This window comes from Aquila chrysaetos, chromosome 10, assembly GCF_900496995.4.
Source record: "Aquila chrysaetos chrysaetos chromosome 10, bAquChr1.4, whole genome shotgun sequence".
Classification (NCBI taxonomy): Eukaryota; Metazoa; Chordata; class Aves; order Accipitriformes; family Accipitridae; genus Aquila; species Aquila chrysaetos.
Window position 1 is genome coordinate 43029419 of NC_044013.1, and position 22436 is coordinate 43051854.

At 53.9% G+C, this 22436-nt stretch overlaps 1 protein-coding gene across 3 annotated transcripts in view; it reads right to left on the minus strand.

Moving 5' to 3' along the window:
- Window positions 1–22126, minus strand: part of CLUH (clustered mitochondria homolog) — a 43115-nt gene extending 20989 nt beyond the window's left edge. For 2 of the 3 annotated variants that reach the window (XR_003925346.2, XM_030027810.2), the window contains exons 1-7: window positions 13134–14316; window positions 7188–7384; window positions 5399–5570; window positions 5093–5236; window positions 4756–4883; window positions 3954–4108; window positions 2327–2452 (exon numbers count right to left, since the gene is read on the minus strand). Coding sequence is in view for 2 of the 3 variants with exons in the window: in XM_030027810.2 (XP_029883670.1) it covers window positions 2327–2452; window positions 3954–4108; window positions 4756–4883; window positions 5093–5236; window positions 5399–5570; window positions 7188–7384; window positions 13134–14013 (1802 nt within the window). In the remaining variant the exon portion in view is untranslated. Of the gene's footprint in view, window positions 1–2326; window positions 2453–3953; window positions 4109–4755; window positions 4884–5092; window positions 5237–5398; window positions 5571–7187; window positions 7385–13133; window positions 14317–21956 lie in introns of those variants that run through there. The other variant, XM_030027811.2, reaches the window with a different exon arrangement.
- Between the last annotated feature and the right edge of the window lie 310 nt (window positions 22127–22436).

Sequence of the window (22436 nt, forward strand, 5' to 3'; positions counted from 1 at the left end):
TTCCAGACCTTGTCTAGTGTCACTTTCATCTTCTTAATGAGAGCAGAAGCAGAGCTCCTGAAAGCCCCACAATGTGCCTGTCAATTTGCACCCTGCTGAGCCAAGGCAGTTCATTAAGCGGACTCTAAAGAATGACAGGCTTTTGCACAGGACCCACTGTCCTGGAGCAGAATAAATGGTCCCTGCAGCAAGGACAGGAGAATAAAACAATACATTTATTATTATTATTATTATAGGCACTAGAGGAAATTAGAGAAAATAAACATGCATGGACACGTTTAAAATAATTATCCTCTCTCCACCGTAAGCCTACACAAAGCCCTCATGTGTTACTTCCCCTGATATTTTATGCTTCGGTCTCTTTTTTGGATTCAGGGGAGTAGTACCTACTGTTCAGGTTACCAGCCCAGTCGCTGCTGCTGCAGCACATGCCCATGCTTCGCATTAACTCTTTGCTGCCTGGCTAGCTATGAAGTCAAGTCTCCCACGAGGCATGTAGCCAACACAGAGACTCAGCAAGGAGACCTGCATCTCAGGAGCTAGTCAACACATTAGCAGTTTCCCTTGTATGAACACTGCAGTCCACATCTGGACTTTCTCTCTGTCCGGCTTTTGGCTAGTATAGTGTTATGTCTTAGATTCAGTATGAGAAGAATGTTGATAACACACTGATGTTTTCTGTTAGTATAAACACTACTTAGTAACAAGTCAAGGATTTTTCAGCTTCTCATGCCCAGCCAGCAAGAAGGCTGGAGGGGCACAAGAAATTGGGAGGGGACACAGCCAGGACAGCTGACCCAAACTGGCCAAAGGGTATGGAATATCCATGTGATGTCATGCCCAGTATATAAAGTGGGGGGAGTTGGCCAGGGAGGGATCACTGCTTGGGAACTAACTGGGCATCAGTTGACAAGTGGTGAGTAATTGCATTGTGCATCACTTGTTTTGTATATTCCAATCCTTTTATCAGTATTGTCATTTTTTAATTCTTATTATCAATTTCTTCCTTTCTGTTCTATTAAACTTTTCTTATCTGAACCCACCAGTTTTACTTTTTGCCTTCTGATTCTCTCCCCCATCCCACTGCGGGGCGGAGGAGGGGGGGAAGTGGAGCGGGGTGTGAGTGAGCAGCTGCATACTGCTTAGTTGCTGGCTGGGGTTAAACCATGACACTCTCCAACTGTGCAAATTGTCCTATGTGTTCAGGTTCTCAGCAGGGTGTCCTAGTTTCAGCTGGGATAGAGTTAACTGTCTTCCTAGTAGCTGGTATGGTGCTATGTTTGAGTTCAGTGTGTGAAGAATGTTGATAACAAACACTGATGTTTTCAGTTGTTGCTAGCAGTGTTTAGACTAACGTCAAGGATTTTTCAGCTTCTCATGCCCAGCCAGCGAGAAAGCTGGAGGGGCACAAGAAGTTGGCACAGGACACAGCCAGGGCAGCTGACCCAAACTGGCCAACGGGGTATTCCATACCATGGGACGCCCCATCTAGTATAGGAACTGGGAAGTGGGGGCGGGGAATCACCGCTCGGGGACTAGCGGGGTGCCGGTCGGCGGGTGGTGAGCAATTGCACTGCGCATCATTTGTACATTCCAATCCTTTCATTATTGCTGTTGTCATTTTATTAGTGTTATCATTATCATTATTAGTTTCTTCTTTTCTGTTCTATTAAACTGTTCTTATCTCAACCCGTGGGTTTTGCTTCTTTTTTCCGATTTTCTCCCCCATCCCACTGGGGGGGGTGGGGGTGGGGGGGGTGGTAAGTGAGCGGCTCCGTGGTGCTTAGTTGCTGGCTGGGGTTAAACCACGACATAGGGACAGAGCGTGTTGAATTCCAGGTAAACCCCACAACTGATACTCCCATGGCAACAGAAAGCTGTCATCCCCCCACCCTTTGCTTTAGGCAGAACTAAAATCCATAAATCTACATGCTGTAAGCAAGAGTCATCTGGGAGTTACAGCCAAGAGAAACCATCCAGTGGATAAGGATCAGGACTCTGGGCTTCCACTGGCCTCTGTTACTGTCATGCTGAACAACAGCAGACAAGTCACATCAGCTCTGACAGCTCCATGTTTCGAGCAAGGGAAAGCCAGTTACATCAGGGTGCTGCCATGACCTTTAGTCAGGCATTTTGTGGTCCTTGCTGCATAGACTTGCATGTCCCAACCACTCCACCACTATGTGAGCTCAGAGAAAGCAGGCATTGCAATCCTTACTATATCAGTGGCATCCAGTTCCCACAGAACCAGCCACATAGCTGAGCCTCACCAAGCAACGTTACAACAGACTACTCAAGGCAACAAGAGAGGAAAAAGTGCTGCTACCGTTTCTTCTGCAGAGCAGAAAAGTTTTTTTTGAAGGTAGGGCTGATCTGGTTAAGTAGTTCCACCAAGGAATGACTGAGAAAACTGGGGTTTGCAGGTTTGGGATTGAAGTTGTATGCAGTAGACCTGCAAGAGAAAAAAGAAACGAAGTCACAAGCCGTTGTCATGCCTGAGACTTCCCATACCCTAGGAACATGGTACATGAATGAGAGCTTTCCATATATGCATTGTGTGAAACGCCTGCACAACGTGCCCTTGCTTGCAAAATGGAGACCACGTGGCACACGGGCAGATGGGCTGCAAGAGCCCTCTCCAGTCTCTCCACGTGGGATACAGCTAGTAACCCTGTACCTGGGCCCTGATGGATTGCACAGCAAATTTAATTTAGACCTTCTCCAGCCACCACCAGGTTCAAGCAAGGCTTGTATTTTTATAGCTGGGAAGGACTGATTTCACAGAGCTTCCCAAACACACCAAAAGGGCCTTTGCTTAACAAAGAACACAACGGTAATGGCACCAACTATACTGAACAGTTGGTGCCCTCTCAAGATACCTTGTCTCCTGGCTGGAAGGCTGAGCACCAAACCTGCCAGGAACACACCAACAGGTCCTCCCCCTCAGGGTCACGTTTTGCCAAACTCAGAAAGGCAACTTGTTTCATGTTCACTGTGCCACTTAAGTCTCCTGGGACCTGCACTCAGATGTGTACCCTTAGACTTAGTACTTTTAACACTTATTTTTACAGATCTGGGGGAAAACAATGAACTACAAATTACTTCTTTCAGAAGCCAGTTTAACACAGAGCACTTCCACTTCATAATGAGACAGAAGGTGGAAACGCACTTGAATTTTATCTTTTATATTTTAAGCCCTCCTTCTCTTCAGGCAGCTTCATTCTCCTTCTGTGAATTATAACCTTGTATTTCAAACATGCAGTTATGGTTGCCCAGGCAATTATCTGGACTGCAGGATCAAGGCCACCCAGAGATGTTTCCAAGCTGATGGTTGCTCAGGTACAGCAGGGTTTGTTGCTCTGAACTTCTTTCCTGTCCACCCTCAACTCAACAGGTCTCTGTTACAGGCTACTGGGCTGGATGGACCCTGCACCTCCCTCAATACAGCCACTCTGACAGGCACAGCACAGCCCCTTTAACAGTCTCTTACAGCCACTATTTAAAAAAAAAAAAACAAAAAAGAAACCAAAAAAACAACAAAAACCAACACACAAAGAAAAGCCAAAAAAAATCTAGTCCAATCGGTGCCCAGCTTAGGAAGTTCTGACAGGCCGTGCTTTTGCTTTAGGGCAAAATGAGATAGTTGCAATGGTCAAGAAAGAATTCCTTCCCAACTCAAAACGCTCTAATTAGCTGATGACATTAGGGGATGTTTAAGCTTTCCCTAAAGCATCAGGCATTTATCCACTGTGGAGAAAAGGTACCAGGCATAACTGAACAGCCCAATCCAGTATAGCAACTCCTACAAACCCATGTGAGCAGTGAATTAAAATAGGCTATTTTCCATACACACACAAAAAAAAGCAACAATTGTTTGTTTGTGGGTTCTTTTCCAGTTGGCTATTGCGAGCTCCCTGCTGCAGGGCAGGACAGGAGAAATCTTAGTTACTCACTGATTCAAGTAAAATCCTCGAGTGGATGCAGTGATACTGACATGCCGATCCTCCACCGTGATGACATATAAATACATGAGGTCTCCATGCATTTTCCGGTTACCGGGTGGAGGGTTCCAGCCACTCATCGTCAATACCTTTAGGCACTGCAAAGGCTACAGAAGAACACAACAGAAGCAACTCCTGTCAGCAAGTATTAATTCCCTTGAGTTACACAGCCGTTCAATGTACATGCCAGATTCCTTTCACCTGCCGCCCTCATTTGGTTCCAGAAACAGCTTACAAAAAAACCCCCTGGTCTCAAGAGCATAGCCTTCCTCGAGCCGTTTGCAGTCCACTAATTTGCCTCAGTTTGCTGCCTTTCACACCGTAAGACATCGGTAAAAACAGACACCCTGGGCCTTTGGGCTGCACAAGGCATGGATTTCTTGCTGTACTGGTTTTCAAATGGCAGCTTCTAAACCAGAATCCAAGTGGGAGGGTATGGGAAAGCTAAGGGTAATTTGTAGTGATCCGCAGATCCTGTCTCCAGGACTATGCAGAGAAATGCAGTTCTCCCTTCCCTGCCACCCCTCCCAACAAGACTGGCCATTTTACACTCTGCAGATGTCCAGACTCGGTGTCCAGTGTTTTGCACATGAGCTCTTGGACTTTATTCTTTTGGCTAAGCAGTGCTATTCCAGCGCTCATTAAGCATCAAGCAGAGCAAATCCCAAAGTCCACTTCAATCTTTCAATCCCTGAACGCCAGTTTGTGCAAGGAATGTGCCAATAGCTGTTTTAATGACACAGGAGAACTCTACCTTCCAGTCTCTGTTCTGGGGCTGAAGGGCACACAGGGGTCTCTCTTTGCTACCTGGCAGGATATGTTCAGGAGGGGTGCAGTCAATTTGTTCCATTTCAGTACCTTTCTTCTTCCGTTTTCCACTGTCTAGAATGGACAGAGATAGAAGGTCAGTGCTGAAAAACGTAGCATTCCCTCCTCCAGTAATTATTCAAGGAGGAATGCAGAGGTGCTCTGAGTGTTTCTCTGCACTCCTGAATGACGTGGGACAGCTGACTTATGATGTGTTTTAACACAGCAAGGAGTCAAGGGAATGAAAACACTGACCACATCAGAGAAGCTTTTTTGCCCCATACCTCCCAAGTCTCCTTCAGTGAAGACACTCAGGAAGGACAATGAATTACAGTCCACACCATTGAAAGCATCTGATGGGTCAAGACTCTTCAGAAGGTCCCGAATGTGACGCACGTGTATCCTCGCTTCTCGCACTGTATATGGCTCTGATGAACAAAAAGGGAGGAAAGAAACTGGAATTACATAGTTGCTCACTCCTTTGGCACACAGGTCTCAAAAAGGAACCAGAGGAAAGGGCTGCCACGTGGCCAAAACCATTCCCTATGAAAACCCTCACTCATTCCCTCCCGAAGTCTGAAGGAACTTGCCTTCCACCACTTTCAGCAGCGAGCCCTCCTGCAGTCCTTCAATAGTTTTCAGCTCAGCAAAGTTATCGAGGACATTGCCATCCAGCTGCAGAGAGAAGCAAGTCCGATGGCAGGTATCTTCACGGTCCATTAAAACTTGGTGGATCTCTTGCACCATCTCTTGAGGAGAGACCTTAAGAAGGGAAGAACCCAGAGAGTTATTCTGTCCTCACACACGCTCTTGCCAAACTTTGTCCATCTGCTGCAGAATCAAACACCTCTTGTACCTCTCCAGGCTTGGAAAGGCACACTCCAGCTCTCCCTCCCAGGAAGAACACTCCTGTCCCTGCTGAGAGAGCACTGCCACCTCTGGCAGGGTCAGCCACCCCAGCTCCATCCCACAGGGCTTGGCACCCAGAGGTGTCACAGCCTGGTGCTGTGCCAAGCACTTGGCATGGGACAGAGGTGGCAGAGAGGGCAGTGAAGGAATAGAAGGTGGTGGGGGAAACCAGGGGCTCTTCCCTTACACATTCACACTGCACATTTGCAGTGAGGCTTTGAATGATGCATGCGGAAAACAGACCATTTCCTCCACTCGATCTGCCGTGGTATCCACAGTGTGCTGTGGCATGTCCATGCCAGTGCCACACCTCCAGGGCATGCCACTTTCAAGCGCAACGGCTCCCGTGACACAAGATACTGCCTCGGCTTGTGCACCAGGGCTGCCCTCCTACCTCCCTGCTCTGGCTCCAGCACCACTGACACTGCTCTCAAGCTAGGAGGACTCAGGGTAGTTTACATAAGCTGCTGTAAACAACATCGCCTGCTATTATTAGCCTATTAAAACTAACAGCCAAGGGGATTTAAAGGAGAAAAAAATTTAGGCTGCGATACAGCTCATTCCACAGGGGATGTAATTTCACTGCATTCTCTGCTAGTTTTAGGGAGATAAGACTTCCCACTGGGTTTAGACTCCAGATGCCTCTCCCCAAAATTAGAGATACTTCATCCAAATGGTGTTTGGTGAAGTATCAAGCTAAATCAGAGTATCAGCTAGGCATGTCAAAGCCCGTCCTGATCTGGCAGCACATCATTGTCCACATGACACACGCAGAGCTCTCCGTGCAGAGGGGAAGTGGAGACTGCATCATTCCCTTGATCTTCAGGTTGGTGCTTGAGCTCCCCGAGTTGTACTAGCGCCTGTTGCTGTACCAAACCCAGGTTAGCCCGAAGGAGCATCATGCCAAAACTGCTAGGCAAGCAAGGGATTTTCCCTTCCTGAGAGTCAGACCCAGAAATCATGTTTTCACATCCCTCCTTTAAAACAGCCCAGAAGTGGGAAGGCCATTTCCCCTGTGCTCAGCTCCATGCCTGAGCCTCTCCGTGATGGACAAGAAGCAGCTACACCTTGGCTAATTCCCCCTCCCCTTGCTCCACACCTGGAGCAAAACACCTTCCTTGTCCTTGCAAAGCCTAGGCAGGCACGTTGCTCACATCTCCTCTTCCTTCCTTTTTCTCTAGAAGCCACTGGTCAGGCAGCTTCTCTCCTGCACCCTCCACGCTTTGCTCCCTCCTCCCCCACTTAATCCCATTGGAGTTTGGACAAGTCAGGGAGCTGCAAACAGCCTGAAGGTATTGTCCAGACCGCGGGGTCTAACAGGGGCCTCCCTGGGCACAGTCCCCTGTCCCCTTCCCTGGCTGGCTGAAAGGACAGTGCTGTGTATGTCCTGGCTCAAAGGATTCCCTTTGAGCCTCTTCCTCCAGCACTACCTCCGCTCTGCTCCCCTCCCCAGCTGGCCAAGGGAGGTACCTGCAGGGAAAAGGGCTCTATCCCTGGTGCACAGATCTTGACGGTAAATCCTGTGTCCTGAATGACAATGACCTCCTGGTCGTTCCCATCTTCTCCTGGGTCAGTCTCCTCATGGCCGTTCTGCCTGGCGTCCTTCTCGCCCTTGAGACTCTCGTGCGGGCCGCTGCCGTTCATCAGTGGCACACCAGATGGGTGCTCTGGGAGAGAAGAGAGGGATTTAGACAAGATATGAGCAAATAGACGGTCCTCTCCAAGTGGCTAGAGAGACTGGTTTGGACAACACCACCGCCCTCTGGCCAATCGAAGCGAACCAGGGGTTAATAGGCAGCAAGAATTTTATTCTGCACTTGGTGTTTACTAGACATAGGTGTGCCAGGCCCTTCCCTCCCTTCCCCTCACAGCATAATTAACATGCTCTTGCTCGCCTGCGGGGTTTGCATCTTCCACAAACCCTGTGCGGAGAGGGGAGGGAAGGAAAGCAGGAAGGATGGGTCAGTGTACAACACATTCAGCTTAGTCTTAAGAAGCCTCTTAATTAAAAGAAATGGGTGTGTTGGTGCTTTGCAGCCCGGAGGCAGCTGTAACCTCTGCACCAACATGTTACACAGCTCCTAACATACCTCCTGGTACGCTACTGTTCAGCCAGGAGAGAAGGGAGGGGAAGAGACGGCAGTTGCATTGCTAAGCCGTGTGTCACGTGGCAGCCAGGTTACTCCACAGGCACACAAACAGCTCCCACACCCCTGCCTGCATCTGGCCACCCTCTGCATTTCCAAAATACTTTGCCGAGATCCCATGGTGCCAGGGTGAGGCTTTGCCTAAGCAATTTTATTCAAGAAAAAGGTGACGACATTTTAAGTGCTCATTTAGACAGATGCGTCACAGGGACAGGGGAGCTCTATGCACCTACTTCGCTGCTCCCACAATGGTTTGTTTTCTTTTCCAATAAGGTGGATAGGATCAGAGAGCTGATAAGATCTAGGAAGCCTACACCCACCAAACCAGGCTGGGGACCACGCTAAAGAGGATACGCTGCGTTGTTGGACTGAGCTGCTGCCAGGGTAAGCTGGAGTCATGGAAAGAGCTGATGATGACAGCTGTTGAGAGAGGGAAGAGATTCCCTTGTCCCCAGCCTGGGAGCAGGGTACCACTCTGATCCACCTACCCCAGGCAGCGAACGCTGGAAGGGAGTAGGTGTCGTACCCCACAGGGTGCGTTTGCAGCATGGCTGTGCCATCCTGGCCGTGCATGGCCAGCACATCGGGCTGCTGGACCCCCAAAATCACACGTGGTGGTTCCAGTTTGGTGCTCCCAGGCACCCGCTCGCAGGCAGCGCAGACAGAGCGGGTTGGGGGCTTTCCCAGGCACTGGGAACAGCCTTTTCAAAAGGCTGCACAGGGTCTGGGCAGCTCAAAGCCAGGATAACGCCCCGAGGCTGCTAAGCACCAAGCTGCAGTCCTCCAGCCAGCTCCACCTGGCAGGTCTCTTTCCTCCTCCTCCTCACCTCCTAGCAAGGCATCAGTCCCAGCCCCAGCTGTGCTCCAGGGGAGATGGCAGTTCAACCTCTGTCACTTCTGAAATGCAGACTGGCACTGTGGCTTGAAAACCTAGAGCTATCACAGCTAGTTCTCGCCTATCAGCCCCAACTGCTCTGGCAGCCCAGAAAAGTCATCCAGCCTTCACCATGTATAAGAAAAAGGGTTGAAATGCTATATCCCCTTGCATGCCTCTGGAGCTCAACATGAGGCTGCAGCGACAAGCCCTGCTGAAGCGTCCCTGGAAGGTCACACTCCTACTCCGGTCTACAACTGCCAACAGCAAACCTGCCTCAGAGACGACTGTCAAGGCTGAATTAGGACATGGTGAAAGAGAGCACGAAACACAAGGAAAGCACACCTGTTCCAAAAGGCAGCAGGTAACAGGGCTACCTTAAGCAGCCTCTGCTGCCTTCAGCATCTCAGCAGCTGCTGCTTGTGTTCCCTGTCACTTTGCGTATGTCCCTAAGCAAGCTGTTCATTTCTTTGACAGATGAAACCATGGACAAGCCAGACAAGAGGTCTGGCTCTGGCTCTAGCAAGCTGCAGTCATGCTAGAAAGGAGGAAGAAAAGCTTCACACAAGAGTGCCCCAAGAGACGTGGTTTCAGAAAAACCACACCATGCCCAGAAGGCTGGGGAGAACCCCTTGTCACACCCTACAACCAGCACAGCCGTACTCCTTCTGGACTGCCTGAACACGCGGGGACAAGGAGGGAGAGCAGAAAAGCTAATCGCAGAAAAGCTACACCTGGGGCTACTAGTACCACAGACCGCACGACCTGCCAGGCTCCCAAGCCAGGCTTGGTCCAGCCTCTGCCCACCCAAGCAGGGCAGGATCACTGAATTTTTGCTCCTGATGTAGCAGCCAGAAATGGGAGGCAGAATTTGGCTATGAGGAAGGCTGCAGCACTGACCAAAGACCCAGCAGTCCATTTTCAACCGCTGTGGCAGCAAGACACCAAGGGCAACATCCAGACACAGCTGCAGCGGTGCTGCCCAACGCTGAGACCCCCAGTCTCCACCTGTCCACGACCAAGGACCTTTTCCAACAGCGTCACAGATGACAAGCTCAAGGCACTGCTTACAAACAGTGGACTTTTGCTGGCAACTGAGGTGTGAAAGGCACAGCCCGTGGGATGTACCAGCTCCTGTCTCCCTCCTCTCGTTCCCAGCTGCGTCGGCTGTCCTGACGCTCCCGCAGTCTGCCCTGTGCCATGCTCCAGGCACACTCCTGTGCCTGGTAGTCATGTTCAAGGCTTGACCAAGGATGCTTTCCAACCAACCGACTCATCAGCATTAGCAAGGTGGGCACTGAAGCTACTTCTGTGCCACAACAGTTGGCAGAATATTCCCAAAAGGGACACTGTAATCTCTGAGTAAATGTGATTTTGTTTTACATCTTTTTTCTAAGCAAGATCCAGCAGAGAAGATGCCTCCACAGCAAGCAGAAATTAACTAGCCAGCTTGAAGCTCTAAGTGGGGAGGAGGAAAGCAGTGCATAGGGACTAACCAAACCAGGAGGAGACAGGCTTCACATGACAGCTGAGCAACCCCTGCACACACTGGTCTCAAGCACAGCAAACACCTCCAGCTGCAAAGCAAAGCAAGACAGGGAAAGCCTGCATGCAGCAAGGAAAAGTTACCAACCAGGACCACACCTTTGCTTTTCACTACTCAGTGGTATCAGACCCCCAAACTACCGATGTTTCAGAAATCGGAAGACTGTTTCTTGTCTGCAGAAATACAACATATTCGCATGTTCCATCCCTCTTTCCCTACCTGAGGGAAGATGAGGCTGGTGCAGCTCCGCACTTAGTGACAGAAGAGACATGTAGAGGCAACACCTTCATGTCTCCTTATGCCAGAAGATCCAGCTCCAGCCACCACCATCTTAAGTTTAGAAACAAAAGTTAAGCCTGGACTGAGAAAGACCAGCTGTCCAGCAGGTTAACTCTCTGATTTAAGGCCAGGGAAGGCTTTCCAGTGGGGTTTTTACAGAACAGGTATGTTTTGACAAAAACAGCATGTTTTGTTTCAACCCCAGCTGACAGCAGCACAGGCAAGCTTGCCTGGAGGACGTGTTGCCTGCTGGGTGCTGACTCACCGCGTGTGCTCTCCCTGCGGGGAAGCAGAGCTTCACCCGCCTGCCTTAAAGTGGGTCACCAGATCTTACCGCCTGCTGCAGACTGGCTGTGCCGTGGCCTCAGCAGCATCACCAGGGAAAGCGAGGCAAAAGCATCTGGCACTTGATTTCAGCATACTCGGGATGGCAGGAAGAGCAACAGGGACACCTGAAGACACCTGCAGAGACCTCTCTCCTGTTACTCACTCTCAGTTTAAGCCCCAAGCAGGCCAGTGGCTGCATTTAGTTGCAAGCTCTTGCCCACAGGATAAAGTGCCGAGCGATGCACCCGGGACGGTTTCGTGGAAGGCGGCTGAGTCACAGGGAAGTGGTCTCACCCGCTCCGGGGGCACTACCCGGCCGCTCCTCCCACGCTGCTGGAGACGGAGCTGGAGATCCCTCCCGGTACGTGCTGGCCTCCAGACGCGGTTTTGTGGTCTCGACCAAAGGCTGTGACCTCCAGTCTCCCCTGTCATTCCGAGGGATGCGCCAGCATCCCAGCAAGGACCCTCCTCCTTTCGGCCCTTGGGTTGTACCCGCAGGCGCGGCTGACGCTGCTAAGCTCTGGCTTGTGCTGGCTGGCAGCCGAGCTGTAACACGATGTTCTCATTGCTACTCGGAGCACAGCGTGAACAAACCTCGAGCGCACGCAAGACTAAAGCATCAGGAGAATGGGCAAAGCAAAACACTGAAGGGGGAGGCGGCGGCACAGGCACCACCTCACCGGGAGCAATTGACTGCCTGACTGTGGCTTGCACCTGGTAGAGAGGATCAGTATAAGGATTAAGTTTCATCTTTGCACCTGGACAACGAGTACAGACACCAAGGTGACATGCCCTGTTTTAATCATGCTTCCTATTTACAGCGAGGCTGCAGAGGTGGTGGGCACCTCGCAAACCCGACCGGTCAGAATCCTGGCATGAAAGAGGGTGTACACCCGAACCCGAATATTGCTGGCTGTGTACACTGATAGACAGCATAGATCATGGGAAGTGTTAGTTAATAACTAACGTTCAAACAAATGTTCTAAACCAACGTCAGTCACTAATCCTTTTCTTGGATTATCAGGTCAAAAAGACAGCAACATTATGTTGCTGTGAGTTAGCCTGGTCTGGAGGGACTGCTCTGTAGATGAGGAGTTTCCTTCCCTACATTGAGTAACAGCGGAGAATTATTAGAGGCACAGAACTGAAAATTAAACCCCTACCTTCTCCATCACTGAGTTTAGGAGCGCATTTCTTCCTACTGGCTCCAGTGTCATTCTGAGGGCCCAAATTCTGCCTTTCTCTCCTCAAAGGTATTTCAAATTCTGAGCAGCATAAGGCAGTTTCTGCACGGTCTCCCAACCAGCTGTGCCTGCAGCCTGAACACCCGCCACTGGCACACTGATGGGCACACAAACAGCAAGCAAGGTGCTAAACCAGAAACCAAGCAACCAGCTCAGATCAGTCACCCTACACATCCCCCTCATGCCAGCAGGTGCACCAAAAGACAGCATCTGAGACCAAAATTCAGCCACTGCACAGAGACTGAATAAAAACAAAATACAGTGATAGAAAGGCAAAATTTGACCATGAGACTTAAAAAAAAAAAAAAAATCATCTGAGTTTCTCATATCCTAGAAGTCCTGGCGAGGACAAAAGCCACTCTGAGTTATCATTTGGTGCCACATTGGAGGGACTGGCATGGACTCCAGCCGTGCTATGCCAGTTCATGGAGAAGTGGGAGAGGAAGAAAGCGAGATGCGGCCGAGCAGCCGCCCCGCAAATGGGTGGCTGCTCTCCTCCCATGCTGCAGCAACTGGCTGGAGCCCCACTGTCCCCACAGCGCTGGAAAGATGCACTGGGCAAAGGAGAAGGAACATCCTGTCCCTGCGCTCAGGGCAGCCACAGAGCTGCTCCATCCCTGAAAGTCGGGTGTCTCCTCCCAACCACGCGTGGCTGAAGGCTCCAAGCAAACACTGCTCTGGTCCCTCGCCACTCCCATCCTTTACAAGGGCCATGTTTGCAGTCACAAACAAGGGAAGGATCAACCTTATGAATTAAGAAAAAAAATAAGCAAAACCCCCCTTATGTTTGTTTTGCTAACATGGACACGGCACAGACAGGTCACTCTGTGGTACACACCTTGGGTGTGCTATCTCACCACCTTCCTCCTTTTCCTTCCTCACCTCCCCTTCTCCTTTGTTCAGCCCCATCCCACAGGCACACGCAGCCACCCACCCTCGTTACGGGCATACAGCATTTTGGCTACACGAAGCACAACAGAGTGCAACGTCGCTGAGCACCTAGAAGCGTGAGTTTCTTTTTCTTCCTCTTCTTCTTCTGCTGCTGCTGCTTTGAGGGCAGTGCCTGCGTCTGAGAGTCAGGATCACAGCTTGACCTGCTGCTGGGGCAGGCAGTGGGGTCCGTCATTACAAAACCAGTACTTGTGCCCCAAGCCTTAGATGACACCTCACCAGGGGGGATGGGCGGCACAACTGTCCTTTGGGCCGTCGGGGTTTTCTCCACGCTTGCTGGTAGAGCAGAGGAAGGTGTCCCAGGGCTCCCCGGGGAGGGTGCAGTACCTCTGCGTTTTGGCATGCCGTCCAGACCCACTAAGGCTGAGCCTAAACGTACCTCGTCGTGGCCCTGGCTGGCAGGACATGCTCCAGGGGCCACATCCCCACTGTCAGCTGCTGCCACGTGCTCCTCCCGGCAGCAGGATCTATCGGCTAAGCCGCTGTCCTCAAGTTTCACGCAGCTCTGGCAGGCCTCAAGCAACTGAGCGTGATTGACCAGCCCTGCCGGCCCTTCCCCAAGGTCGGCTGGAAGGACAGCCACCGCACGGGATGCCTCTGCCTGCCGGAGCGGGCCGGCAGCGCCAACGCTGGGTCTCAAACAGCTCTTATCACAGACCGCCACCGTTCCTTCTTCGCCGTTGGCCTTGGATAGGTCTTGGATGTATTCGGTGCATTTCTGCAGGCTTCCAGTCACCGCCTTGCTGGGGATGATGTCTGGATACGGCCCAGCACACTGGGCAGCTTCTGGCACCTCTGGGCAGACGGCACAGCTTGTGGGAGGCTTTGGTAAGAGGGGTGACCTCTCATCAGGCGAGTTAAAGCTGCGCGTCTGGAAGATTAGATCAGTGACATGCCTGCAGCAGTTTGCAAAAAGGCTGTTCCCCATGATCACAAGCAGCCCGGCTCATACAACACCGGATTAGAAAAGTTAGTTTTGTTTGCAAATCTCCTGTTTGCACACATATACTGAAGTCCCCACAAGGCAAACTCCCACGCGGCAGCCCTCGCCCTCCGCAGCCCGGACCTGCTCGCCTTCTCACGCAGTCAGCCGCCTTCTTCACAGAAAATTCCTACTTGGCCCCAGGGTGGCGGGAGGCAGAGGACCGGCAGCTGACTCCGCACGGTGTCCTGCGCACCCTGAGCTCACGTCCCGCGCGCTCGCCAGAATCGGATGCTGGGCTCACAGCGCTTCTCCCAAAGTGCCGCCCAGTGACCTTCACCCACCGCGCACCTTCGCCCCTCTCCCCGACCGCCAGGCTCACACCGTCACGATATCCATGAAGCCCAAAAGTAGCTCCCAGCGGCTGAAGCTCTCCTCTCCCCGCCGCGCCAGAAGAAAGCCGGACGAGTATCGAAGAGGTTCCTCAGGCGCGCTCGCGGAGGGATGCCAGCCCGACTGCCCCGGCCCAGAGGCGGTTATAAATAGCCCAATCTCGAGTGCTGCACCAGTGCAGCATGGGACGAGTGCTAGAGCGCTTCAGCACTGCCAAACCTGTAAGCAAGTGAGATGCATTGAATTACAAGGCGAGGGCAGTTACTATGGCACGCCTGGGCCCAGGCACAGCCATCCATACTAAGCAGGCGAGCACAAAACAGCCAGGCAGCGAACCAGTAAGTAGTTTCCAGACGAATCTTCTGTCCTCTCGCCCTGCTCTGCCGTATCAAACACAAACAAACCACAAAACCACACGCACAACCCCCTAACACCGCTCCTCTCTCCATGCTAATTTAAGAAATCCCGGCAACTGAAAGCAGGGATTACGGAGCTGGAGATTTCTGCAAGCACCAGGCACCCCGGGGAGGCTGCAGCCGAGCAGGCCGCAGCATGCCTCCCGCGAGGCCACGCCGCAGCCGCCTGCTCCTCGCCTTCCCCCGGCGGCATCGGCCAGGCATCACGGCCCCTCCGCGCGCCGGCACGCACCCCGTGCTGGCACACGCGCTGCTCAGCATTCAGCTGCCGGGGTGCCTTCAGCGGTCCCGGTTTCCTGGGACGCACGCAAAGAGCCAGATCTTTAAAACGCACAATGGGATGTGCAAGAGCTGCGGCCTGAACCGACCAGCCTTGGACCTGCCCGGAAAAGCCTTCGTGTCTGGTTAGCAAACCTGACAACCCCCCCTGCTCCCGGGCAGCCCAAGTCTTGGCACAGGCTCCCTCGGCGAGTCTCCCGGGCGCTCGACACGGCTTCGTGGATGGGAAGGGGCACAGCTCTGCACTGAGCGGAAGAAATATTGTGTGCCGCGTTCCTAGCACAAAAATCTCAAAACTAGAACAAAGCCAAGACCACACAGCTCACATGATCACTTGCTCAAGGCCAACACAACACACACAGAGGAAGGGCAATCCCTTCTCTAAAGGCGGCCCCGGGAAGGCCAGGAGCAGCCCCCAGAGCCCCCGTGCCAGCAAGCCACCTGCCAGGAGAAAGGCAGAAACCGGCTGAAAAACAGGCCAAAATCGCTCCACAGAAAACCCTGGCTAGCTTCCATTGTCCTTTTAAAGAGAAGAGGAATCGGAAGAGAAGTCTCTCCCACTCCACCTCGTTTGAGCTCCTGCCCCAAAAAGGAAGGAGCCCTAAGAACCCCCATGGCTGCTCCTTCGCTGCAGGAGCCGCCAGGCCTTGGAGCCCCGAGACAAGGCACCCTTCAGCCTTGGGAGCCAGCACTAACTTTTCGATCACATCAGCATCGGTAACTCACGTTTTTCAGATGATTTTTGAAGGGGTTTAAGATGTACTGACAGCTTCAACTCTTCCTCCGCATCAAGAGGCCTCTGGGAAGAGGCAAAATCTCCTCCTGGAGAAGTACCTGGTCAGGTCGTCTCACGCAGCTGAGCAGCACTTCTTCAACTCAAGCCAAAGCAAGTTCAGAGCAGTGTGGTATGTGCTAGCTTTAACACGTGAAGGCTGGTGTCAGTATAGCAAATGCAAATTAAATTTCAGCTGAATAATAAATTAAACAAAATAAATAGTTTAATGAATGTAAATAAATTGACTAAATGAATAGGCATGAGCTCCAGAGATAGCCCTAGTGGAAACGTTTCTGCAGGACATCCCGTCAGGGGAGGTGGGAGACAGCACGGAGGTGCCTCCCTCTACCTCCCCAGCGGAAACCACAGCTTCCCAGCAACTTTCAGCACTTTAGGTGCAACAAGCACTTCTTTTAATAACGGCCCACAGTGAAATGTTAGAGCTGCTCTACTGCCATCATTAAACTCAAATTGGTTATAACCCATCTGCGGGTAGAGGTATAAGCACTGCATTTATTTTTCAGCAGCTTTACAACACTGGGGACTGACTCGCATGGAGAGCGCAGTGGGGCTGCAGCATGCGGCTCTCTCAACAAGGGCTCCAGGCTCACTGGTCTGGACGTCTCTGCTGTGGCACTAACAATCCATGGATGACAAGTGGGGAAATTATTCATTCCTAGCTCTTGTGGATCCGCAGTAAAATTTGGCTGGATAGACCTAAACAACTCAAGCCACATTCCAGCCTACTTAGAAGTTTGCGGCTTTTTGTATTCCTATTGATACTGGGACACTTGCATTGCAGCTGTGCCCTAGGGCATTCACAGGGTCCCACAGCTGCTGGCTCAGGCACTTACAAGCCACTGAAATGCCTCATGCTTTGCATTTGGCACCCCGAGTTACCCACACTGTGCTCTCCACACCTGGGAACTACATTTAAACCCATTTGTAAACTTTCTATCTGGCCAAAACTTTGGAACCTTAGTCCCAAGACTAGCTGGCTGGGTGACCCTGCTACAACAACGCGCAATTCAAACATCACAGAAATCAGGAGCAAAGACTAGGACCCAAGGCAAAGTGCAAAGATCAGCACCAACAAAAACATCAACTATGTTAGGAAGAGCACGTTTCTCAAATTTCAAGAGAAGAGAGCCAGATGAAGGAATTGCATTTCAGACAGATACCAAGAAACAGTCAATAATTCTCCAAGTACGTGTTTTTTATTCTGGCGCATACCTTAGTTTCAGAAAGCTACTGAGACAGCGAGAGCCCAAAACAGTGAACTATCCCGTTAGACTTTGCATGCAGTGGGACCAGCAGAACATCAGGCTTGCAGCCAGAAGCAGCCGTGATGGGAGGCAAGAGCCACAGCTCCACAGTGTTGCAGGGAAGACTCCAGCTTCACCCTGTGCTACTACTGATGCTTGTCACCACAACCACAGCAGCTCTGGAGAAAACTCCACGCAGCACAAGCCTGGAAAGACCAACTTCGCCAGTCCTGAGAGCCCTATATAAATCTTAAACTGGCTGAGAGCCCCAAGACCTGCCGAGCTGACAGCAGGGAGCTCTGGGCAGGGTTTGCAGGGGAGATCAGACGGCTGCGATGTTGTCCTCAGCAGCTCCCGCTGCCTTCCTGCATCCTGCGGCACAGATGTGCCGATTAGCCCGCAGCCTCCCACCCAGCCAGCCCTGCGCCAGCCGCCCGCGGCTGCCCCGGGCCTGCTCGGGGCCGCACACAGCCCCAGGGAAACAGGCTGGGCAGCTGCTCCCCACGGCTCTGCAGTAGCGTGCTGCAGGCGGGAGCCTGGGAAACTTGCCTGTCCCGCAGAAACCCCTCTGCCAGGGACATCAGGCAACCCCATCCTACCTTACACAGTGCCATAACCCAAGCTGGCACCAGAACCCACCTTAACCCCAGCCAAACCTGCACGCTGAGCTTCCAGGCTGGCGGAGGCTTTGCAAGCTTCAGCGCTACTGACGGTAAAGACAGAGCCTTACCCCCAGTGCCTGCTCACAGGGCACTGCACAACACGGCTTGCTAACAGGCAATATCCACGTTACCATTTCCAGCCCCATCCCACCGCAATGGCAGGAGGGTAGCTAGCACAGTACCTGAGAAGGAGGGCTGGTGTCAGGCTAGTCCGACCCACAGGAGCTCTAGGTAAGCAGGGCAAGAGTCACGATCCTGCAGTTTTATGTTGTTGGACAGTAACTGCTTAAAACTCCTCTGAGCCTGCACCTTTGTCAACAGGTCACAGCAGAGCTTTTCTCTTTAAAGAGAAGGGCAAACTAAGGAATGCCTTTTTTAAAAAAATGTGCCATTACTCTAATGTCACTTAGTTATAGGGAACCTTACTTCAGTGGCCTGCTTCACGGGATTCTTCCCTCAGGACCGGTCAAGCAGCTGGCAAGAACCACAGCAGTAATTTCTTCAGCTCGAGAAAAGAACTTACTTCTGTGAGTGTAGATCTGTTTTCCCACCCGAAGAGAGAAGGTTTGTCACCTAAGTGCCTCTATACCAAGTTGTCAAGAAAACGCCAGATAACCACTCGTCCCAGACTCATTAATGTTAAAAAGGTAGAACACAACAGAAAGCTCAACTGGCAAACAGGTATGTGCAAGCTCTGCTACATCAACAATGCACTTGCGGGAGGTGAGAACCAAACACTAACTCTTAGACAGCCTTGCTATTACTGGCGAAAAACTGACCTGCTTCCAAAAAGCGACAGCCACTGCCACCACGGGGGTAGATACACTTTGGTTTTGATCTTTTGCGCTCTGTCCAAGCGCTGCCCCGTGGACTGGTTTTACTCCTCAAATGCAGATAAAAAAAATGCATGAACTTCAGACCTCTAAAGCTTCTAGAAATAACAACTTTCTAGTACAACCAATAGAGCATGATGCAAGAAAGCAAAGCGAGCACTGGAAAGCTGCGCCAGGAGAGGGGTGCACTGCTAAGTTTAGTCATTTACAGACAACGAAGACAAACACAGGACTCTGCAACACAATGCTGTTTTCACTGTGCACGAGGCAGTTCTGCATTTGCAGGTGGATTTATCTAGGTGCATGTTTCTGACCTACTTACTTCAGCTTTTCAGCTGGGAAACCCACGAGCAAGGCTGCTCAGGCAGAGCAGCAAGCTTCCAGTGGGAGCTCAACTCTGTTGAGCCCACCGGCAGAACTGCTCCGGACAGACATGATCCCCTCGGGTTCCCATCCCCCATCTTGCCGCACAGATGCTGTGTTATCACACTCCTTTCCTCTTCTTAACCTTGTAGCGGTGATCAGATTTCTCTTGCACAATATTCCTCTGATTCTCCCCCCGAAGCCTGTTACAACTGCATATTAAAAAAACCCGACTGCCAGCAATTCAGCCTTTTCCAAAACACCAGCAAACCTCCAAGGTCGGGCAACAGACAGTGATAGCAAATCCCAAGATTAAGAATCAGTCTTCTGACCTTGCTACTAATGCACAGCTACACTTGCCTCCACAGCAGTTTTCCATTAACACTTGCATTCTCCGCTTTTTTTAACAGAAGACGTGGCTGAAGATACGGGTGGCTGGGAAGAACAGGGGTGGAGGGACCTAGCTAGAAAAATCAAATCTTTGGGCAAGGCAAGGTTGGAAAGCATTTTATGGTAGCTAGAAGCACTGCTAAACTTGCACGTGACAGAAACTTGTTCTAAAGCAATGACAGCTGTAGGAACAGAAATAATCCAAGAAATGCTGCACACAATGGCCGTCTCCTGATCTCATGCTAGCTAGTAAGAAAGGTAACTTAATCCATAACTGCACCCATCAGAAATCATTACAGGAACCCCAATTGTTCACGTTTTCGTGTGCTTCTGCACTCCAAAGGACAGCGTGGCCCCAACAGTTTTGTCTAGTTTGGAGGTGGAGGGAAGGAGCCATCAGCCCTCTCGCCTGTTAGAGGCGGAGAAAACAACTCCCAAGTCCCGATGCCTGGCACAGCAGAGGGGTATACTTCCTCAGCGAGAAGGCCCCTCGGAGCCTGCCCAGCGGTAGCGACAGTCTCCTTCAGACAAAACAGGGTGCCCAAGACGGGGTGCTCTGCAAGCCACACAGGCAGCGGCAGGTACACCAGAGCAGAGGCCGATTTTCCCTGGCAGAAAGAGAGGCCTGGGAACCAGAGCTCGTAACGCTGCCGATGCCAAGGCGGACAGGCTGCCCTCACCTCCGCCGCAGCACGGTACCTCTACCTGGGAGCCGTGCGGCCAGAGGCACCGCCTCAGCCCCAGGCTCCCAGGCAGGACAAGAGCCTTCCTCCTCCTCCTCCCCTGACCCATGAGCTGCCTGAGCATTCATGCAGGGCTGAAACACGGGGAGGATTTTTCCACCTCCCTGCCTCCTTCGGCAATCAGCTTGCGCCCTGAGAAGCGGGGATTACACAGCGTAACTTTTTAACCCAGTTGCTGGCACTGCAGGCGTCAACGGGCGTGCGGGGGGGAGGGGGAGGCTTTCAGCACTGCGCTCCCCACTCTTGAACTGCGTCCAGCCTGCTCCAGCACCGAAGGCTGATGAACTTTGCTTTAGGTGACAAACTTCAAAAATTCACCTCTCCACTGTAAAATCAGGGGAGGGCGGAAATGGCGGGTCACTCGCTCAGCGGATACAAGTGCCTCAGGTCGAAGGCCAGCCACAAACCACGCTGCTTCTACCCTTTTTTCCTGTACATTAAAGATCAGAGAAAAAGGCCGAGTCCAAGATGGAGCGCTCAGGACCGTAACTTCGTGAAGATACAGCGCACCAAACTCAGCAAAACCCAGAGCAGGGGGTAGCCTTGCAGGGTCTGGGCCCAGAGCCCTGGAGCAGGCGCTGTGGATGGTCAGAACATGGGGCTGCACCTCCTCCCTGGCCTGAGCTGCTCAGGGTCTGGTTTAAAGCAAGAGCAGCCAGCAAATAACTCGTTAAAACATGTCACTTCCAGCTGAGGTCTCGAAGGAGCCATCTGCCCTTCCCCAGAAAGCCCAAGCTCTTGCTCCAGAGCATTCCCTAAGGTGTCGATGGCTCCTGTATCCCAGACTCCCAGGACGACCCAGCCCTCTCCTACCCACCACCACAGAGACGCCGACATCCACAACTCGACCAGCGCTGGCACCGAACTTCGTGGCCCGGCGACCGGCCCCCAGCAGCGGGACCGGTCCCCCGCAGCCTACTCGGTGCTACCGGCGGCGGCAGGGCAGCCTGGGCTGCGGACGGGAAGGGCGGCCGCTTCCTCGCGGCCAGGGCACGGGCACCGGCGTTCCCACCGGGCGGGCCCGGTCCCGCGGATCACCCGCCCCGGACCCGCTCCGCCTGCCGGGCCGGGCCCGGGCAAAGGCGGGGACGGCCGGGGCAGCAAGCGGGGCCCCGGAGCGGCCTCTTCCCTACCCCCCGCGGCCGCGCGGTGGTGCGGCCCGGTGAAGGTCACCTTCACCGGGGCCCGGGGCTCCCCGCTCCGCCGGGACGGGACGGGACAGGCCCGGCCGGGCCGGGATCGCCGCACGGCGCGGCCGGGCCCCCGCCGCTTGCCCGGGCCCCGTCCCCCGGTGGCTCGGCCTCCCCGGGACACGGGACGAGCAGCGGGAACCACGCGTCCCGGCCCCGCTGCGAGCGCCGCGGCCTCCGGACCCGGCGGCCCTGGCGCGGGCTCCGCGGAGCCTCCCCGAGCCGCGGAGCGGGCGCCGGGCCCCGGTACGGCTTCCCCGCAAGAAACGGCGAGGGGGGGGGACGGGACCCCGGGCCGGGGCGGGGGGGGAGAGAGCCAGGAGCCCGACCCCGCGGCGGGGCAGGCGGGTCGGGGTCGAGCCCGGGCCGCTCCGCCGGGGTCTCCCCGGGCGGGACGAGCAGCCGAAGTTGGCAGAACCGGTCCCCGCCGCGGCCCCGCTCCCGCTCCCCCCCCCCGGCCCCTCCGCGACCTCCCTAGCGGGCCCCGGGCACCCCCGGTACCGATAAGGGGGCGGTGGGCACTGCCCCGCCGGGATCGGGCACCACCCACCCCCCGGGGTCGGGCACCCCAGCCCCGCCAGGCCCGGCCCGCTCTCCCGCCGCAGGCCCCGGCCCCAGCGCCCTCCCCCCCGCCCCTTACCGGGGCGCTGCTGCGTCTCCGCCGGCCTCCTGCCGCGGGGACCCGGCTCCTGCTGCTCGCCGCCCTGCGCGGCAGCCGGCACAGCGGCCGGCGGCATCTCGTCCGCTTTAATGACCATGGGGGCCGACGCCGAGCCCCGCGCCCGCCCGCCCGCCCGCCGCGAAGGACAGCGCCGCTCCGGCCCCACGTGGTGCCGCGACCCCGCGCGCCGCTACGGCGCGCCGCCCGGGACCAACCTCCGCGCCCGGCGGCAACGCCTTAAAGGGGCAGCGCCGCGCGAACCGCCCCTCCCGGCCGCCGCCGCCGTACCCGGGACGGGGCTGCGTCGTGGGCGCCGCCATGTGGGGCAGCGGGGCCGGGCTGCCGGTTCGGCCCGGCGCCAGGCGGAGGGGAGCGGGGTGGCGGCGCCGGGAGGCCCCGGTGAAGGTCACCGGCCGCCGCAGCCGCTCGCTCCCGCCCGGCTGCGTGCGACCTTCCCGG